The sequence below is a fragment of the Argopecten irradians genome, chromosome 5 (genome assembly GCF_041381155.1).
Source record: "Argopecten irradians isolate NY chromosome 5, Ai_NY, whole genome shotgun sequence".
Classification (NCBI taxonomy): Eukaryota; Metazoa; Mollusca; class Bivalvia; order Pectinida; family Pectinidae; genus Argopecten; species Argopecten irradians.
The window spans coordinates 37,695,306-37,717,897 of record NC_091138.1 but is presented as its reverse complement, the minus strand read 5'-3'; the positions used below and the strand labels follow the sequence as shown (position 1 = coordinate 37,717,897).

The following is a 22,592-nucleotide window of genomic DNA, read 5'->3' as shown; positions in this document are numbered from 1 at the left end:
GGGCTTATCCATAAGTTGAAAAGATTGTGCCCAATCCTTTTTGTCAAATACCAAAAAGGCAAATAAAATATGTTTAAATCAATAAGTATTAGATAGTATGTTATGATTCTCAATCTAATCAAAATTTGACTTATAATTTGGCTCAATTATGATGCTCCAAGATACACTCCAATACAAGATCTAACAACTTCCCGTTCAGGGTCATCACACCATGACCCCTATGGTGAGCCGATGAAATCTTTGTTGTGGTTGAGTCTCTCGTAAGTATAGAGTGATACTAGTATGTTCTGACATGCGAAAGGTTAAATTGCTGTATAAGCTCAAAATGTAGAAGAAGACAGCCAAGTTTTTTTGAGAATACATTTAAAGAATTCCCAGTTTAGAATTTTCATTAAACACTGCAACTTTGATACCGAAAAATTATGTAGATGTGAAATGTACTTACCTTTATAAAAAGTAAAACGTATATTACAAGGATTCCAAGTGAACTACAGATGAAGATTGAGCTTACTACAGCAAAGCTCACTAGTAAAATCTCTATTTTCCTCCATAAAGGCTCAATGTTTCCAAACATCCTGGAAATTAATGAATAAGAACAAATATTTCCAAATTTCAAACACAAAGCTATCTGTAGAAGGTATTACTATGTTTATGATCCAACATCTCAGTGTATCTCTAATTCATCTCGAAGAAATTTGATTTACCTAAAATTGTTAATTATCTTAGAGTTACTTCCCTTTGTTTCACTCTAGCAGTGATCTTTCAGAGCTTTGCCAATATTGACAAAATTGAATGACAGGGAAGTAACTGATAGATGAAAAAAAAAGATACATTAGAATGATACACAAGTAAAATTAACAGATATTATTTATCAGATACTGTGTTTTTTATATGAATCATCAGCAAAAATTTGAAGGATTTTACACAATTTTAAACTTATCAATAGATTTCCGTACCAACACATCAGGGTTCCAGTTTGGATATGTTGTAATTACCTGGTAAATAGGGCACTTGATAGGGTGCTTTTCATGGAGATCACTTTAGAGACAAAGAAACACTCAAAGTTAACGAGGCCCTGGCAGAGGAAGAAGAGGAGTAATGGCAGGAAGCGTAGGTTGATCCCCTGGCTGATGAGGAATAGAACATCTAACTCTGGTAGGCCGGCAGCTTTAATGGCTGGCTGGACACTCTCAAGCCTGTAATACAAGGGAGATCACTCTTACAGTCATGACAATAAACATACTGAAGTTCAATGCAGAAGATAAAAAATTGCAAACTGAAATTTTAACTGAGATTTCTAAAGAATCTGTGATTGATAAATATCTGAATTTATTTATTTATGAAAATTAAAGAAAACAAGAGATCCCAGAGGGATCTTGGCGCCCACCAAAGAATGATATATGTCTGACAATGGAAAGAGGGATCTTTTCCCTGTTTTTCAAACTTTTTCAAACATACTACATACGAAATTTAAGACAGATCGCTTCATTACTTTCTGAGAAACAGAGGTGAAATCCAAGATAGAGGCCGGTTGGCCATCTTGTTGACCGATGAGTCCCAAAGGTACTATGCACAACTAGGGCCCAAGGGAAACCTATGCATGGAATTTGAGAGATATCCCTTCAGTAATTTCTGACAATAGCGATAACTATCAAAATCCAAGATGGCGGCAGGTCAGCCATCTTGTTGACCAATCAGTTACAAAATGCAAAATGCAAAACTAGGGCCCAAAATGCAATATGCACAACTAGGGTCCTAGTGGAACCTACACATGAAATTTGAGACAGATACCTTCAGTACTTTCTGAAAATTAGCAGTAACAAACTTTAACTATCAAAATCCAAGATGGCCGCCGGTCGGCCATTTTGTTGACCGATCGGTCCCAAAATGCAATATGCACAACTAGGGTCCTAGTGGAACCTACACATGAAATTTAAGACAGATCCCTTCAGTACTTTCTGAGAAATAGCGATAACAAACTTTGAATATCAAAATCCAAGATGGCTGTCTGGCGGCCATCTTGTTGACCGATCGGTCACAAAATCCAATATGCACAATAAGGTCCCTAGGGAAACCTACATATGAAATTTGAGACAGACCCTTCAATACTTTCTGAGAAATAGCTATAACAAACTTTGAATATCAAAATCCAAGATGGCTGCCTGGCGGCCATTTTATTGACCGATCGGTCCCAAAACGCTATATAGACGGACGACGGACCACGGACAAAAAGCGATTTGAATAGCTCACCATCTGTTGATGGTGGGCTAAAAAATACAGGCTTAAATTTTCATAATCGATAAGAAATCTTAAAACTTATTTATTGTGAACATTTATTTACCATCGATAAGATATCACCAGCAAGGGAGATAAATCTTACAATAATAGTGATAACTAATATACTTAGAAGTAACAATTTTCATGGATTACAATTGTTTCAAATCTTTCATTTTTATCAGAAATTTTGTGATGAGCTCTTTTCTAAAATGAGATTAAGAAATAAATCATCACTGATTAAATATCTATAAAACTACAAATGCAATCTACCAATTATTTTAATACATCAATATTATGATATATATAACATATATCCCTTCTATTAATTGGTATATAGGAGACACTAAAATGTACTGACTGTAGAATTCCCATTGATAGCATCACCACAGGAATCAGTTTGAATGGCTGAGCATTGGCAGCAATGGCATCCAGAATACTTGGGCAACTTCCATCTGAAACATCAAGAGTAGGATTCATGGGTGTCTGTAACATTGTCATGGGTGTCTGTAACATTGTCAATCAATATTCCTGTCAAAAATGTCAAAATAAATCTTTTTATTTATTTTTTTTTTACTTTCTTTTCTTGCCTTTCTAATCTTTGATATACTCTGCTCTCTTAAGTAACAAAAAGTCCATTGTTCCTGTATCTTAGATGATTTGTATGCTATTGATCTTATCTAATGGGAGATTTCTTATTTTTGTGAATTAAGTTACGGTCAAAACTCATTAAACATGATTTTTTTTATTATGTGTCAACTCTTATAAAATCAAACTGTATAAAGCTTTTTGATGATTTCTATATAGGTAGTTACCATGACAACACATGAATGTTCAGTCTGTCGATCCAATAACAAGTCAACACAAATATTGATAAATTCTCTCAATAGAATGAGATAGAACTAAATTGAATTCTTAAAGTACATTCTAATTAGAGTTCCATTTATTTTAAAGGCTTTATAGCTGTTTTTTTTTCTTCAAATGGACACTTAAAATTAAAACCTGTTAATACTCTGGCTTAAAGAACATCAATGACAGGTGTGTGTATAGCTCTTGTTGGAAGTATTTGCTCCTTCTAAAACATTATATTTAATGATGTGCATATTAAAGACTCACTGAGCATACACAAGTTTTCACATCATTAAAAGTTATGGAAATCAACCTTGAAGTACCTGTTTATGTCGTAATTCCTTTGTTACTTTATCTTAAACCACTATAATGCATATTACAGATAATAAAGCTTATGTATTAAATCAACACAGGCTTAGCAGGTAAAACTAACACACGCTGACAGGTAAAATTAACGTACGCTGACAGGTGTAAACGAACGCACACTGACAGGTGTAAATCTATTAACTGTGTTGAGGAGTGTGAGGTATTTTATCGAGTTGATTAATTACTGGGCCTCTCGTTCATCTCATTTGTTACTAGGAACGGTAATCAATGTATATAGTCGTACTGGCCCTGCACCAGATCAATGTACAGGTAAACTGTCACGTATAAAACATCTACCCCCACACTCCATTGGGACACATGGTATATACCGCCGTTGCTGTACAGTGTGTGTCACTATAATGTTTTATTGACAAAAATCAGCTTTGGTCTATAGATTAATAGTTTCCGTTGTTTGAGTATTGTGTGTTTACTCACCGTTGTATTAGTCTCCTTAACAGTATACAAATAAACAAGCTGACACAATTAACAAAGAATTAGTTACTGAACACACCTACGACAATACACCTACCTGGGATCCTGGCACAGAACTAGTGAATTATCTATGTAAATATTGGTCCAATAATGACATACTTCAATCCTTTTCTTTCATTCCTCTTTTCCTCTTAATTTTCTTATACAGAGAAGCAACACAAAAGGCTAATAACTTATAAGGAGATAATGGCGTATCAATTCAATACTAAATGTATACTGTGTGACATCAATATCCAGGACATCCACCTGTTGGTTTGTTATTCTGGTTATTTTTTTCTTATTTCTGGAAATATGACAAATTTGAACATGCAGATTAAAATACCAAGGGAAATTTAAAAGAAATAACTAAAAGTTTTGTTTGGTTATTTCATTCAACATCCTACTACAGTTAAACATGGTTACAACAAATGCCTGGTTATAACATACATATCAAATTTCATTTCCCATCAGGGTTCCTATAAGATGTCTGTAAAGTGTATAGCAAACTATGTTATAATGAAGTGATTTTGTTGGTCCCCAGAGGTTTGTTATAACCATGTTATACTGTTGTATTAGTCCGTGACATTTAAGGATATGCTACATTTAGGAGGCAGAGCACTTTACCTGGGAAAGTGCAATGAAATTTTTTTGACAATTTGAAACCGAGAAAATAAACCACATTTTTTTAAGCACAATGCATACTGTGGGGAAGAAGAAACTATGAAAGATCAATAAAGAACTTTTTCAGATAGTGGCCATCTTTTACAGCTTATCGATACCAAAAATTAGGGTTTCTTTTACTAAATGATAACAATATTTCAAAAGTGACTGGTGTCACATTAAAAGGTGTCCCTTTTGTGGAATCCTCTGTGTAGTAACCACTGAATCAAATCACCTAATTGACCTTAGGTTATCAGTGACAGTGACCTAGATACAGTGTACCTGGGAAAGTGCAATGAAATTTTTCTTGACAATTTGAAACCGAGAAAATAGCCTAAATCTTTTTTAAGTACAATGCATTGTGATAATCAGGGGAAGAGGAAACCATAAAAGATCTATAAAGAACTTTTTCAGATAGTGGCCATCTTTTACAGCTTATCGGTACTAAAAATATTAATTTTTTTTTTACTAAATGATAACAATATTTCAAAAGTGACTACATTGAAAGGTGTCACCTTTGTGGCATTCTCTGTGTAGTAAATTTACAACTAAATTAAAGCACCTAATTGACCTTAGGTTTACCGTGACAGTGACCTAAATACAGTATACTCAGCTTCAATTTGCCTTCTCCGACTTCTAGAATCTAACTTTCGTTCACTTGGTTTGTTGCTCTTCTGATTCTGGAAGCTCTTCTGTCAATAAGCTGGAAGATCTTCTGAGTGATGGTGTTTAGAAAAGATTGTCACAATATCTTTGGCAGCTATCATGTTGTAGCCAGGACTAACATTAGAACTGTCTATATCTTGTGGAAGGCATCATAGGAGAAGGATCTATAAAGAAATTTAAAACAAACCAGAGAAGTTGATGTTATTTACCTCGAGTGATGATGAAAAGCTGTTGTATCAAACCCATCAGTAGGATAGCCACCATGTAGGCAGGGAGGAGCGGACCATAGAACCTCACCAGCTGTAACAGAGAGAGAAATAATCAGTATAAAGAGTCAGGGAGGAGAGGGTCAGGGAGGAGCGGGCCATAGAACCTCACCAGCTGTAACAGAGAGAGAAATAATCAGTATAAAGAGCCAGGGAGGAGAGGGTCAGGGAGGAATGGGCCATAGAACCTCACCAGCTGTAACAGAGAGAGAAATAATCAGTATAAATCAAAAAAGGCAAAAATATATTCATAATTTAATGACAAAAATTGGTCATATTTCACAAAGTATCACTGACAAACAGTTGCCTTTTTGGCTGTGATTTTGCGATGCGAAAAAATGACAACTGAAGTCAAAACTTGCATCAATATTCACTCCTTACATAAACATTTTTAAAGATTTCATTTATCAAAGATCTTTATTGATCTTAAAATACAATTTGTAATTGAAAGAATAAATTTTTCAAAACCATTGCTTGAAAAAATTATGAAATACACATGTACACACAAAATACCCTATAAAGTGTAACATTATAACCATATTAATTTGTTTTATTCTCAATAATATTATTGTGTGCATTTGATCAGCATAAAAGGCAATGATTTTAAATATATTATGTACATGTATGCTTCCCCAATCTTTACCTTTAACAAAATGACCTTGAATTGACTTTAAATACATATACAACAGTGACAAAGCAATAATGATTCACTGAAGAAATATAAAAGTATCTACAATGTTTTCTAGTCCTAGTATTACAACTGTAGAAACATTTGAGAGAATTGCTCACAATTTAATACATGTAATACAAGCATATTCGTTAATGTATAGGCGACCTTCATCAGAGGTCATTGTAGCTGTAGAGTTAGACAAAGAAATCAAACACACCATTTCTAACAATGCCATGATAGCAGCATTAAACTTCAAATTCACGACCTTGATCATACATTTCAAAGGTTTTGTAAAATTTGAATATTGTATTCCAACAAATATAAGAACGATACAGCATGCATTATATTATTACACATTATTTATGCGAAAAATAATTCATTATTTACTGAATGGAAATCACAGTTAAGTATATAGGGGTTGTTCATTGTTACAAACTTTTTGTATCAAAAATAATAAATTTCATTTGTATGTGTAGCACTAAAAGGAAAAATACATTTATATTTTATATAATAGATGTGACAGACTTCTTTCATCCATATAAAGTATTCTAATGACTTTAAAAAGCCCCCCCCCCATCCAACCACTTCCTTTCATATTTTCATGTTTTACTATGCTTATTCTTTAAATTTTCATTACAGGGTAATCTACAGAATAGTCTGTAAAAATCAAATGAATGAGCTTGTTAAAAAATAGAGACTAATTAATTTTCTTGCATGAAATATTGAAATTAACATTATTTCCTGTGGCAAATTAAACAAGCAAATTATTTTTATCAAGGTATATATGCAGTTGGTTCCCCAATGGATTCTTCTCAGACGTAAGTTGCAGGCACATTACTGGGTTCATCTACCTAATTTGATTATTCCTGCGTGTATCTGTAACTCCTCACACGTACCTGATTTCTCTATACACTTATTTATGATATGTCTATAACGCTGCGTTTTGTTGCTTTATGTATGTATAATGTGTGCAAATGTATGAGTGCGCAAGTGTGTGAGTATTTGTCAACATGTCATGTATATATTATGTTTTTGTTTCGGAAACTGATGAGCTAATAAGCTCAAATTAATAAAGAAATTGAACCTAACAATACAAGTATGGTTGTTTGCTGCATAAGACAGTCACTTAACAGTTTGATTATAAAGTAATTATGGTTGGGAGGAATCATTAAGGTCATTTTGGACAAGGTTGTTTAGTTCAGAACATTGCTAAGGCAGTTTTGACTGTAACTACGATATGGGATATTAATGTAACAAACTGTAGGTGTATCACTTATCTATTTGTGTTGGTATATATATTCAAATTTCAATTAAGTTTTTATGACACATACCATATAAGGTATTTATCTGAACAGCTAATTCTTAGATGAAGGTTAAAATATAGCTTAGAGAGACACTGACCTTTCGCTACTTGACTCACTGGTTCTTAGCTAATTTTATATAACAAAATCTTTTTTGATTAAAACGTAACATTGCATGGTAATTTTTATATCATAGTATAATCCTATGATATAAAGGTCAAAAGTCAAAGAGTTCTTAAAACATACTTGTTAATATGTACACTGTACAGTAATCTTATTAAGGTGATTTCCACATTGCAATGCATGGCTTTTTATTTATTTTCCCCAGATAATCATTTCTGAGCAATCACTACAGGAGGTTGGATGCACAATGTCCTAGACATTGGAATTTCTGTAGGGTCTCGATGTAACCATGATATATCAAAATTATTAGCAGCATTATCCGTTACCTTACTGACTGTATTAGGATCATGTTTAATTTGGGGTGCAACAAATAAATCTGTATACAGTAAGAGCTACAAAAAGAGATTGTGATGAGCTCTGCTGATACTGTTCATAACTGTGAACTTACAGCTGGTCAAGTGGAAAAACTGACCTTTCTATAGCCTATGGGTGAATTATATCACTGAAATCCAAATATCTTTATACGGAGCTTTTGTAAAGGCCAGTTATAATCCTGTTAAAATGGTCAGTTTAAACGACTGAAGCCTTATCTACCGCCATAAGACACCAGACTGAAGTGACCCTAGTTGTTTCGTTTGCCGGGTGGACGACACATAATTAGGATCAACAAGTCTTTGAACGGTCACTTTATTCTTCCTGTGTTTGTGAACATGAGAAAAACAATGCAGAGATTGTGTATGAATACCTGTACAAATATTGACCGATTCCTGTTTGTGTATTTGACCAGCGGATTTCACGCCTGGCTACTTCACAGTGATTAGCCAATGGTCAACACGTTATTAGAAGGTGCAACATTAGTGAAGATTATCTCTAACAAATCTCCTCCACATGTTTGTGGATGTTGTTTAGTTCCTGGATTTTGTTGTCAAGTGTCTATGACAGGGCTCCGTCAATATTCACATTCTGTAAATGGTTTGTATATTTAACTTTTATATTTACACTGATCATAAGGGCCTTATAACTTATAACAGTCTAAATAGATACAAAAATCTGAAGATAACGATTATGTTTTTTGTGATTCCTCTATATGAAGATAATGCCAGCCCATATATGGTAATGATGGAGTTTATTAAGATATATTTAGTTGAAGATAACCTATATGTTTGGTTTTTAGTTTTTTAAGGTATGTGTTTGGGGGGTGGGGGGAGGGGGGATTTATAATTTATAACTATCATACCTTTATGTATTCCATTCAAATCCATAATTCCTATTCATCACAAAAGAATGGTTAAAATATCTCACTTGATTTCTATCATTAATGTTACATATGATCATTATCTGTGGTGGTTTTTATTACCTGATGAAGCTGAGATGTCAGATTACCAAAATCTGAAATCTAATATTCAAATAATTCTAGCTGTCTATGGGTCTATAAACTAAACAAACTCTCCAGTAAATGAAAGTGTCTAAAGGAAGTGATGATGGTAAATTGACGTTGTTGAAGTTTAAGTTGTGATCTCACTGTGTGGTAATTGTATCATCTTATACAGTTCATCCTAATATGTGATCACAATCATTGTAAAGTGGGACACGTCATACTAATACAATATGATTTCCAATATCTCAAAGTCTGTGTAGGAATTAAGACCCATTTTATTCTATTTGAGATTAAGAAATTGGGAGATTTACCTTGTGAAGGTTGCTTGGTGGTGAATCTGTCTTGTGAAAAGTTCATGTGTACTTATAGCAACTTACATAGTACATGTTAAGAAAGGTATTTTTCTTTCATCAGAGTAATTTTCAAGTCTTTCTATTACCAAGCTACAAAAGGTCTACACAAACAAACAACATATGTGTTGGACAATGTGACCGGAATACCTGGCGGAAGGACATAATTAACTAAGCATTTGTCAGCCACCAAGGTGTAACGTTAAAACAAATATTTGTGTTATAGGATTTGATACCCCCAATAACTCGCATAATATTGACTTATAACAAGACTTTGTTACCAAAATCAAGGATCAAACAGATTAAACAAACAGCGGATCGTGATAGATATCTATACCTGACACCGCACCCTCATCCTGTATCACATAACAGTGACACCACCGATATTAATAATATACAAATAATCGACAATAACCTCCATTCTCAGGCACGATACCATTGTATAGATACAGTTTGCGTTTATTGTCATGTAATGTTCCACTGTGTTGGTAATATACTTGATTTCCTGCGTTTGTACAATTTACTTTCACCAGTATTTAATGACTGTGACATGTTGATATGAGGGCTTTCAGCAACTGTGGGAAAAGTTACAACAGTTACATGTAAATGGAATTCATACAATATATGCCTTTATAATTTCTTATTTGGATTAAATATTCAAAGATTTTAATTTCTTTGTCAGTTTTCTGATAAGAAAGTACTAATGTTCTACATCATTGCTGATATTGCTTACTTTGGCAGAAGTGTATTTTGTTTCAGAAACAGACTGTCCGTGAGATTTCTCAAATATCTTTATCATTCTGATATGTCTTTGGGACCCCAGTTTCCATGCAAGTATAATACCAACATACTATCACAAGCCCTTCATCTCTGGGTTACAAGTTTGAATGCCATGTGGAGCAGGCACTATTTCTCTGAGTATTACAGCTTTTCTCCACTAACAAACCCTGGCACATCCTTAAATGACCCTGGCTGTTAATGACCTTAAAACTAATAACTCGAAACAAAAACCACTTAGTTTTCTTGTAAAAAGATTCATCCTTACTTTATAACTTTTTTTTTTCTATATTAAAATCCTTTGTTAATGATATTCTATTGTCAGCACATTAAATCACTATAACTGATCAGTTGTTATGACACATACTAATGACCTGCTGTTCAAGTTACAGACTAAACTTTTGATTTTTACCAAAGGAGAGATAGAAGTAAGCCATAGTGATAAACCTCTTTCTGAACCACAAACGTTTTGTACTATCTACTTGGTGGATACGGGTGCCTCAAAATTGGTCATACTCAGGTGTTCTGACAACCTTATAAAACTTTGTAAAGACTTTTCAGCACTTTCTGAGATCGATAAAGTTGAAAAAGTACCAATAGAATATACTTAGGTAAACAGATTTACGAGTGTAATGTTCACAGGTAAACAGATGTACCTGTAATGTACACAGGTAAACAGATGTACCTGTAATGTATACAGGTAAACAGATGTACCTGTAATGTAAACAGGTAAACAGATGTACCTGTAATGTACACAGGTAAACAGATGTACCTGTAATGTACACAGGTAAACAGATGTACCTGTAATGTACACAGGTAAACAGATGTACCTGTAATGTACACAGGTAAACAGATATACCTGTAATGTACACAGGTAAACAGATGTACCTGTAATGTACACAGGTAAACAGATGTACATGTAATGTACACAGGTAAACAGATGTACCTGTAATATACACAGGTAAACAGATGTATCTGTAATGTACACAGGTAAACAGATGTACCTGTAATGTACACAGGTAAACAGATGTACCTGTAATGTACACAGGTAAACAGATGTACCTGTAATGTACACAGGTAAACAGATGTACCTGTAATGTACACAGGTAAACAGATGTACCTGTAATGTACACAGGTAAACAGATGTACCTGTAATGTACACAGTGATGTACAAATGTATGAGCATGAGCTAGTGATGTATATTGCTAGTCAGCCCTCCCTCGTCATTCTACACGTACACATGTGATGTACAAATGTATGAACAGATGAGCTAGTGATGTACATTGCTAGTCAGTCCTCCCTCGTCATTCTACACTTACACATGTGATGTACAAATGTATGAACAGATGAGCTAGTGATGTACATTGCTAGTCAGTCCTCCCTCGTCATTCTACACTTACACATGTGATGTACAAATGTATGAACAGATGAGCTAGTGATGTACATTGCTAGTCAGTCCTCCCTCATCATTTTATTTGTACACATGTGATGTACAAATGTATGAACAGATGAACTAGTGATGTACATTGCTAGTCAGTCCTCTCCTCCCTCATCATTCTACACTGTACACATGTGATGTACAAATGTATGAACAGATGAACTAGTGATGTACATTGCTAGTCAGCCCTCCCTCGTCATTCTACACGTACACATGTGATGTACAAATGTATGAACAGATGAGCTAGTGATGTACATTGCTAGTCAGCCCTCCCTCGTTATTCTACACGTACATATGGATGTATAAATGTATGAACAGATGAGCTAGTGATGTACATTGCTAGTCAGCCCTCCCTCGTCATTCTACACGTACACATGGATGTACAAATGTATGAACAGATGAACTAGTGATGTACATTGCTAGTCAGTCCTCCCTCGTCATTCTACACTTACACATGTGATGTACAAATGTATGAACAGATGAACTAGTGATGTACATTGCTAGTCAGTCCTCCCTCATCATTCTACACTTACACATGTGATGTACAAATGTATAAACAGATGAGCTAGTGATGTACATTGCTAGTCAGTCCTCCCTCGTCATTCTACACTTACACATGTGATGTACAAATGTATAAACAGATGAGCTAGTGATGTACATTGCTAGTCAGTCCTCCCTCGTCATTCTACACTTACACATGTGATGTACAAATGTATGAACAGATGAACTAGTGATGTACATTGCTAGTCAGTCCTCCCTCGTCATTCTACACTTACACATGTGATGTACAAATGTATAAACAGATGAACTAGTGATGTACATTGCTAGTCAGTCCTCCCTCATCATTCTACACTTACACATGTGATGTACAAATGTATAAACAGATGAACTAGTGATGACATTGCTAGTCAGTCCTCCCTCTCATTCTACACTACACATGTGATGTACAAATGTATAAACAGATGACTAGTGATGTACATTGCTAGTCAGTCCTCCCTCGTCATTCTACACTTACACATGTGATGTACAAATGTATAAACAGATGAGCTAGTGATGTACATTGCTAGTCAGTCCTCCCTCGTCATTCTACACTTACACATGTGATGTACAAATGTATAAACAGATGAGCTAGTGATGTACATTGCTAGTCAGTCCTCCCTCATCATTCTACACTTACACATGTGATGTACAAATGTATAAACAGATGAACTAGTGATGTACATTGCTAGTCAGTCCTCCCTCATCATTCTACACTTACACATGTGATGTACAAATGTATGAACAGATGAACTAGTGATGTACATTGCTAATCAGTCCTCCCTTGTCATTCTACACGTACACATGTAATGTACAAATGTATGAACAGATGAACTAGTGATGTACATTGCTAGTCAGTCCTCCCTCGTCATTCTACACCTATTCAGATCAAATTTACTGATTAAAACCTCTGACAGGATTGTTTAGTACTATTATGATTTACTTGAATAGACGTTGATATCCCAAACCTAACTTTATTAAAATCTTGGCCTTACATCCCTAGACAAGAGCCTACCTGTACAGGTGTAAATTCATTACAGGTAGGAGTCAGTGATTACAGGTAGGTGATGATCTGTGAAGAGTTAGTTAATTTAGTCATCCCTGTAATGTGACATACATTATTTGGTGACAAAAACAAACAAGGAGAAATGGCTCTAAGTGAGCTTAGATTACACAGGCACACACCAACAGTTGGAGGGGCCAATTTACAGTTCCAATGATCTCATGACTGACAGTTATAATCTTCCTATATTGAATTTTTCGTGCTGTGATTTTGAATGACGGTACGCCTGCCCTTGAGAATCTGTTACTGTGTATTGGCAAGGTGTCCAGTGTTGACACCTCTACAACTGACCAGTGAAGTTTAGAATGGTCACTCAAGGTCCTGGTCAGTACTCAGAGGCGGTCAGCCGAATCTATGGCTTAATTGAGTGAAGTTAACATAAAGACAACAGCAGGTGAGACCGGTGCACAGCAGACGTTACACAACAGATCAAACAGTTTGTAGTGACAGATATACAAATCACAGGGAAGCGTTGCCATTGATCGGCAGCAATGATTCAGTTTAAGTTGTCAATGCACGAACAATGGAATGTAACGTTATTTCATTTGGTATAAAAAATGCCATTCCAGAGTTTAAAAGTCAGTGTTGTTGACTGGTATTGTGGTAGCACCATGTAGTTTATCGGTGGTGGTTGTGTATTGGGGGAGATAGTTCCGGCCGATGGATCTCATTGGTTTTGGGAGTGATACCTTGCTGATTGGTGCTACGGATGGTCCACAGACAATAGACCTGATGTATGAGTGAGCCGGCACGCTGTGTCGCTGCATAAAACGTATTGTTTCAACACGGGTCAACAATGGAAGCCAGAACTATTTTGGCCAGCAAACACAAATACAAAACAACATATAGATGGAATCGCCGTTCATCCTCAATTAAAGTCTGTGATATTCTGATAACATGTTTCAACACCTATTGATGGGCAATTGGTCTGACAGACTTTATTTCGACTACGAATTACTAAAGTTGATCAGATAGAGTTAGACCGACCGTGTTCAAGAAACAGTATTAGTGTGGTGAAAACTTGTATCCAAATTGGACACTGGATGGATAGTTATAAGGAATAATGTCCTCTTCTCAGATATCTGCAAAGTGGTTTGTATTTTATAATTATGACTGTTAGCTAATTACTAGTTCAGATATTTAGAGTCAGTAATTAATCTCTGAAAAATATATGTACTGAAGTGTGATTGCAGAATCAAATTTATTTATAGATATCTACGATCCGAAATATTCTTGGCACTGAATTTGTGGGAAAAAAGTTGTAAGAATAGGCGAGCAGATGTGATTTATTGTGCAGTGAGGCTGTGGTATGGTTGTCATTGAATTGTCTGTCTGATACACTCTGCCTAACATGTATAGTATGCTCAGCTATTGTAGTCCAACATAATAACCCAAATGTCCACCGTGCGGATTACCCATACTAATACAATCATTATTACGCGTATTAATCAAAGTCGATACACTTATTAAAATATTTAATGTATAGACCTGAACGTATAGGTAAATCAACCCATTGTATCCAGTGTATGTTCAACTTTGTGAAAATTTCAAATTAGATTTTTAAAGGCACAAAAAACGGTAAAATAACTTCAATTAAACTGATCACATTTTCTGTATAGACTTTAAACTGCATGGTTTACGGTAAAGTAACAAAGTCAAAAAGAGCTAATAGTATAAGTAAAAGGCCAAAGATTGCCAAATATAAGGGGAAGGCCTCGTACATAGGGCCGCCTTTACAAAACTGTATCGTACATCTCCAGTCATCTCTGTAAAAATCTGGATCGGGAAATGTTTTATTCGTGTATAAATAAAAGGAAGGTCAGTGCTTTGTAAAAACGTTAAGTCATAATGTAAAATCATCTCTAACCTCACTGTGTCCTATATGCCTTGTCATTCCGATCCCCCACTACTGTCAGTTTAAAGAGAAATCTAATATTAACAGTTCAAATGTGTGCCCATAAGTTCCTTCAGCAGTAATGATATCAAAATGGTGATTTTCATAAGCAGCGTAATGTTGCCGGTCTTGGTTAATTAATTTATATCAATAGGGACATTTAAAAATTATTATGTATATATCGGTATTATAAATCTAACGTATAAAATTGAAACTTGACATTATATTCATATCATGGTGAGATAATATAAAAACCACAGTCTTACAGACTCACAAACCAGATTAAATGGATACGTCTTAATAACAAGGTGACCCTGGTTTGACACTTTAATTAACATGTAATTTTATAAAACTTTTTAATTTGATAAATGACGCATCCAGTGTCTAAATAAATTGAATTTCTAGTGAAATTTTAATGTTGAATATTTTTTTTATGCTTGATGACAGATTTATAAAGATTCACTATCTTATACAAGGTGAAAGCAGTATAAACTTTAAAAACTCTGAATATATTTTGCACTCTCAGATAAATTTCAGGTTAAATTTAATATGTACAAGGTAATAGGCAACACAAATATGGTCTACAACCCAATTCATATATTGATTGTTTAAAAAAAAAAACACATTTTAATAGAGAAGTCTGAGGTAATACAATATGTACCTGTTGCCCAATTCTCTTTGTACTTAGATCAGTGCAATGAAATATTCCGAAATTAAAAACAGACAAATTACGTTTATGTAATATTGGATAGAGGTTATGACTTCAGGATATGTGCAAACATAGACTCAATAAAACTCCAAAAGGACCGTCTGACATGGTGTATGTGCTAATCCACTCAGGCTCATATTCACATTTAATTATGTTATCTTCACCCTAAGAAAGCTCTTTGTGGGACATTCAATTTACTATTTAATCTGAATATAAAATGGATTCCATAAAATAAAATAAAAAATATCCCCACATGGTGTGACTAGTGCCGATAGACACGTGTTGATCAGCGTATATTTTTGTTTGCCAATTAAGCAGGGCAAACATGGTGATTGTAGTCTTTTAACCATAAAAACTTAAAAGGTATAATAAAATCCATCATTTTAACGGTTATAGATAGATTTTTAAAACGTAAATTAACTGTTAAAAAAAATATAGGCTCCTGGGGTGTAATTTTACCAGATACATCAGTGGAACATTAGATTGTCACATTATTAAGTGATACGGCGATAATTTATTGTTTCATGACATTCACGTTCACACATGTCACTTTGGTACCAGAGTTTACGAGAGAGATGAAACGACAGCCATAATTTAATACCTGAAGCTAACAAGAATGTCTGTCAAATACAATTACACAATACACCATTATGATGTGGCTACCCCTGATAGTAACGGACCATTACAAGGTGATATTAGGCATCGTCTTATCCATTGCCATGGTAACTATAGATAATTGTGACCTTCAGCTGTATGGTGATGCCATTTTTTCCAGGAGTATCAGTTGCTCTGTTTGAATAATAAATATCTGTATATCTCCCCTGGGTACATTATACCTTCATAACTGAAACAGAATACACAGGTGTTATCTGGGAAATGTATTAACCAAAACAATCTGAGTAGAAGTTATTTCAGCTAATCAGAAAGGGCATTAGGTTTAATCATATACCAGAGTGACCGCCAGTTAAGTTGACCCACTGAGTGAGCACCAACCCACCTGGTCTTGATCACATTCCTAATCCACCAGACCCACGATGAAAAAAAACAGTTTCTGCTGTGAGAGTTGTGTAAGAATGGATTAAATAGAGCTATACTGTGAAAGGATAAGACTAATAAAAAGTGTTTTGTGGATAGGCTAATATTTGTTTGGGAATTTTATATGTACATAATCAATTATTATGGTCATTTAAAGCTCCCAAAAGGGCTATACAGGACTTTTTGCTCCCCAATCTAACAAATGGGAATGTAATTGAGAAATCACTGTGAACATTTTACCTACTGAGTAAACTTCATCAGACACAATACTCCCGGGGAGAGCTCATTTGTTTCTTGTTGAAGTGCCTTTTATTTCTATCTGTTTGTCTGGCACATAGATGATGAAAGGCTGGTATCATTATTTGAGGAGAAAGTGACAAGTCTACAAATACTGTGTACCAGAGAACTCTGTCCTGGCACCAGGCAGCGCTTATCTCACTTCATCCAGTATTAATCTGTTTTTAGCAACATTTTTTGACACATAGATTTGATAGCAAGTACATTTCTCAATCTAATACAACTATTTCTGCTACATTTTCCAGGGAGAATGATGAAGCTCTGCCTGAAGGAACAGTGTGGTAGTGTGACGACATTAATGGTGTTGTGTCCATAAGAATTGGTCGTTACAAGATGAATCAACAGACATTGTTGTACCACACTAAGATCCAGGACTGGAGCCAGATCTACCACCTTAAGGCAGATGGACGCGTCTGCAAGGCCACAAAGGTTCCATACCTTCCTCCTCACAAGCTTCAACAAATTGAAGTTTGGAGGAAAGATGTGTCCAAAACTTTCAGAAAGACTTGTTCTGCTAGGCCAGACAGATCCCAGCCAAAAGCTGTTAATGGTATCCGGCCCGTGTCTGAAATTGTGCGTACCACCACTCCACATCAGATTAATGGGCACGGGAGTCGACCTCGGCCCCGAAGTGCCTGGTCAAACTCTACAAATGACATGCAAACGGTGACAAGTAACTTGGCTGAGACGTCGCTACACTACGCAGCACAGAGGGAGCAACTACATAAAGTAAACAGTGCCAAGAAACAATCAATAAGAATCAATAGAAAGCAGGTAACACACACTGGGGATGCTGGGGCAACAGCGGAGAGTGGTGTTAGGACGGAAAGAGGATCAGCACTGAACTCTGCTAAGGAGATCATCCCTAACGACAGTGTCCCCGAGGAGAAGGAGGGGAGCGAACAGGGCGAAGAGGATAGCTTCAGTGATGTTGAGGTTCTGAGCAGTGTTACACAGTTCAGGATGGAGAACAGAGGACATATGATACAGGTTAAGGACCAGTCGGTCCTGTCCATGAGATCTCAATCAAATAATCTTCTTAATGTCTTATCTGTGGACGACTGCAAAATGGCTATTAGGTCTAGACAGCGCAACCGAATAATTCAGGAGCAGGAACAACAAAATGGTGACGTGAATTCAGACGAGAAACTCACTGATATAGATTCTATAGGGAAGTTAACCTTGGATAAAAGTAGGACTAGTTATGGAAGGAAGACTGCTGGTGACAAGGCAAACGAAACAGCATCAAAACTTGGAAGGGACACAAAAGTGCCAGCAAAGAGTCGCACGGCTAAAATCACCAAGGCCATAGACAATATGGTGCATGACAGAAAAGTCATGAATGACTTGGATCGTAATTTTGACTCCAGGATTGGTTCTACTGCTAGAATAACACTAAATCGTGCTGAAGGGGGCAAAATTTTTAGGAGATTAAATTCGGCTTTGAAAAAACATGTGAATGGTTTACTCCAGCATCAGTCTGCTAGTCAAAGGAAGTTTTATACTCAGACTGTAACGAGTAACCAGTCGGACACTCTGTTCGAGGACGATCATCAGTACAGGAGTGGAACATGTACGCCGTCATCAGAGGAGCAGGTCCCTTCGGGGGACGTCACCCCTGCACCCCAGGACGGCCTGGACACATATCAGGGCGTCCCACAGACACCAGCTATACCAGAGGAGATGGAGGAGGAAGAGGACAGTTTAGATAACTCTATAACATAGACAGTGTCATCTGTAATATAGACAATGTTGTCTGTAATATCATTGACTAATCCTACAACATACAGTCATATGGGATTTATTCATAGCTTTTGGATTTTTACCTTCCGATGTTGTGAGTATCTAAAAGAACCCAAAATGTAATCTAACCAATTCATTAATTTTGATATGGATTACTATAATGAATGGTCCCTTTGCAGATTAAAGCTATTTAAATCTATAATTCATTGCAATTTTCTTTTACTTAAAACACTTAATATACTTTGGTATGAAAAATTCCCTTTTAATTAATATGCCCTGTCAGCTATGAGCAAATATTTTTCTCTTTATTATATGTGCCACAGAACTGTTAATCAAAGGTAATTGACAAGTTAATTTGTATATATACCTGTATATGGGGTATTTAATTACAGGTATGACAATTCTGTCTGTATAAATCTGCGTAATATAGTGGCATATAATGCATGGTACCATTGGGTACAGTACTACATGTGATATACATACCAAAGTCCCATCGACCAGAATTCTGATCACCTATACAGTCTTTTCAAATTAATGCCAATACCAGATTCAGAACGTAAGACATTGTACTTAACTTTGAAGTTTGTTAATATTGATCTGCCCATAGTAGAGTACTGACAACAGTACACAGGGCTGAGGCTATACACAGCTCCCGCGGAGGACAGGGCACTAGTCCCATTATATCCACACACTTCATTATTTAGTGGTCCCTCACAATCAAGGGACTGAAATGGACCCCATATAGGCACCTTTAAGGTGTTTTGAGAATGAGACAATCACGTTGTGTATTTACTTGACACGAATTATCGGGTAATAGATGGTTGTTTGTGTAAGTGGGTAAATATGAATGAAAACACACAAGACACTCAAGTCTACTATTTAATAAACATTGCTCAATGGAATGTTACATTTCTTCAGTAATTTTTTGACACAAAATTCTGATTTAGACCTTAGATTATTTTTTTTATAATTCACCTGTTTTTTACATTTGACATGCATATAATGGAATTGTTCACTTAGAAGGACTATTCAGAAACATGATAACATTTTTCAAATTATTAAACATATTCATAAGTGTTTCCAGTTAAATAATAAAATATAATGCAGTTCGTGGGGAAGTTCTTTTAAATGAACAAAAGAAATATGATTCAGCTAAAAGTCTAATCACATTAGCCTATGCTGAATATATTTTGTCTTTGTCAGACTTATTGCTAGACTTTTTAATTAACAACTTATGTGTCACAAATACACAATGATTTACCTCGTTGTTGTTTTGTAACTGTGTCGCAAATCTTTCATGTTACTGTGTTGCAAATCTTTCAGTTCCATTTCTATTTTTCTCAATAAAATGGCAATGCTTTTTTAATTTATTTTCATTTTATAAATCTAATTTTGAGGTCGGAAGCTTTTTCTTGCTACAATTCAATCATAGTTATAAGTTTAGTAAGTGTAATGTATAATGTATTATTGAAAGTTCAAGCAATTATTTAAACATTAATTGTGGAATTCATTTTTATTCAATATCATAAGCCTTCAGACACATTAAAGGGTTCCAAAATACATTATAAAATAACATTTCTAGCTAAAAAAAAATAAAAAGAATCCAAAATAATTCATGGCTTTTTCAATACAAAAAAACTGCATTAAAATTTCATAAAATTCACAGTCATTGTACCCAACTACAAAGCCAGCTGATTAAGTTAACACTGTGTTGACTTTTGAACGAGAGCCCTGATTAATTGTTTGAAGATTATAACCCAAGGGCAAGCCTTGGCAAAAATATTTTCACTCCAAAAGAAATTCATAATAAATTTATTTCTTTAGTAAACATCTATTTTCAAAAGTAAATGATGCTGAACAAATCAGAGCTCTTCTATGCTGGAGGTAAAATTAGAAAAATGGGACTCTCTTCTATAATCTTATTTGTTTATGAACTTTACACTGTGAACAGTTTACAATTGTACAAGTTGAGAGGGATTGTGTGATTTAAGCTGTGTATGTATGAACCTTGTAACAGTAAGTGCTATTGTGGCAAACTCCCACTAAGGGTTGTTGTAAATGTCTCGTGTTGTAATTTAGTCTTCAAGACAACATTAAATTATTACCAAAGGTAAATCCGGGTAGCTTATAATTGTCTTTTCTTGTGTTTTGTTATTGATCAACGGAATTTTTTTTTACAGTATTTCATTTATAACACACTAAAACAGAAATTTTAATCTAAAATGAAGTGAACTGACAAGAGAATCAAATTAAATGCTCAAAAATACTATGAAAGTCATCCTAACCAAACTACATGTGCCAACAATGTGAAGGTCATTGTGGCTAGCACTACATGTGACCAATGAGAAGGTCATTGTGGCTAGCACTATGTGTGACCAATAAGAAGGTTATTGTGGCTAGCACTGCATGTGACCAATGAGAAGGTCATTGTGGCTAGCACTGCATGTGACCAATAAGAAGGTTATTGTGGCTAGCACTGCATGTGACCAATGAGAATGTCATTGTGGCTAGCCCTACATGTGACCAATGTGAAGGTCATTGTGGCTAGCCCTACATGTGACCAATAAGAAGGTCATTGTGGCTAGCACTGCATGTGACCAATGAGAAGGTCATTGTGGCTAGCACTGCATGTGACCAATGAGAATGTCATTGTGGCTAGCCCTACATGTGACCAAAAAGAAGGTCATTGTGGCTAGCACTGCATGTGACCAATGAGAAGGTCATTGTGGCTAGCACTTCATGTGACCAATGTGAAAGTTATTGTGGCTAGCACTGCATGTGACCAATGAGAATGTCATTGTGGCTAGCACTGCATGTGACCAATGAGAATGTCATTGTGGCTAGCACTACATGTGACCAATAAGAAGGTCACTGTGGCTAGCCCTACATGTGACCAATGAGAAGGTCATTGTGGCTAGCACTGCATGTGACCAATGAGAAGGTCATTGTGGCTAGCACTTCATGTGACCAATGTGAAAGTTATTGTGGCTAGCCCTACATGTGACCAATGTGAAGGTCATTGTGGCTAGCCCTACATGTGACCAATGAGAATGTCATTGTGGCTAGCACTACATGTGACCAATGTGAAGGTCATTGTGGCTAGCACTACATGTGACCAATGTGAAGGTTATTGTGGCTAGCCCTACATGTGACCAAAAGAAGGTCATTGTGGCTAGCCCTACATGTGACCAATGAGAAGGTCATTGTGGCTAGCACTCATGTGACCAATGTGAAGTTATTGTGGCTAGCCCTACATGTGACCAATGTGAAGGTCATTGTGGCTAGCCTACATGTGACAAAAAGGTCATTGTGGCTAGCCACATGTGACCATAAAGGTTATTGTGGCTAGTACTGCATGTGACCAATGAGAAGGTCATTGTGGCTAGCACTGCATGTGACCAATGTGAAGGTCATTGTGGCTAGCACTACATGTGACCAATGTGAAGGTCATTGTGGCTAGCCCTACATGTGACCAATAAGAAGGTCATTGTGGCTAGCACTGCATGTGACCAATGTGAAGGTCATTGTGGCTAGCCCTACATGTGACCAATGTGAAGGTCATTGTGGCTAGCCCTACATGTGACCAATAAGAAGGTCATTGTGGCTAGCACTTCATGTGACCAATGTGAAGGTTATTGTGGCTAGCCCTACATGTGACCAATAAGAAGGTCATTGTGGCTAGCACTTCATGTGACCAATGTGGAAGGTTATTGTGGCTAGCCCTA

The 22,592-nt window shown here is 35.8% G+C and overlaps 2 protein-coding genes across 3 annotated transcripts in view; one reads left to right on the top strand and one right to left on the bottom strand.

Moving 5' to 3' along the window:
- The window catches only part of LOC138324406 (GPI inositol-deacylase-like), a 45,377-nt gene that overhangs the window by 4,200 nt on the left and 18,585 nt on the right, over positions 1-22,592 (bottom strand). Inside the window, exons 15-18 of the mRNA XM_069269471.1 lie at positions 5,496-5,586; positions 2,636-2,729; positions 996-1,196; positions 446-575 (exon numbers count right to left, since the gene is read on the bottom strand). Coding sequence (XP_069125572.1) covers positions 446-575; positions 996-1,196; positions 2,636-2,729; positions 5,496-5,586 — 516 coding nt within the window. The remainder of the gene's footprint in view (positions 1-445; positions 576-995; positions 1,197-2,635; positions 2,730-5,495; positions 5,587-22,592) is intronic.
- On the top strand, positions 8,501-21,003 carry LOC138323745 (uncharacterized). Of its 2 annotated transcripts, none has more exons than XM_069268567.1 (2): positions 8,501-8,618; positions 17,370-21,003. In XM_069268567.1, exon 2 carries the CDS (start codon positions 17,458-17,460, stop codon positions 18,847-18,849), a length of 1,392 nt encoding a protein of 463 aa, XP_069124668.1. In that variant the 5' UTR covers positions 8,501-8,618; positions 17,370-17,457; the 3' UTR covers positions 18,850-21,003. The 2 variants fall into 2 exon arrangements, with proteins under 2 accessions (XP_069124668.1, XP_069124667.1); XM_069268566.1 differs by lacking the exon at positions 8,501-8,618 and adding an exon at positions 13,146-14,281.

Bases quoted from the DNA above. Each gene is read 5' to 3' on its own strand.
- LOC138323745 (XM_069268567.1), top strand. From the start codon at position 17,458: ATGAATCAACAGACATTGTTGTACCACACTAAGATCCAGGACTGGAGC.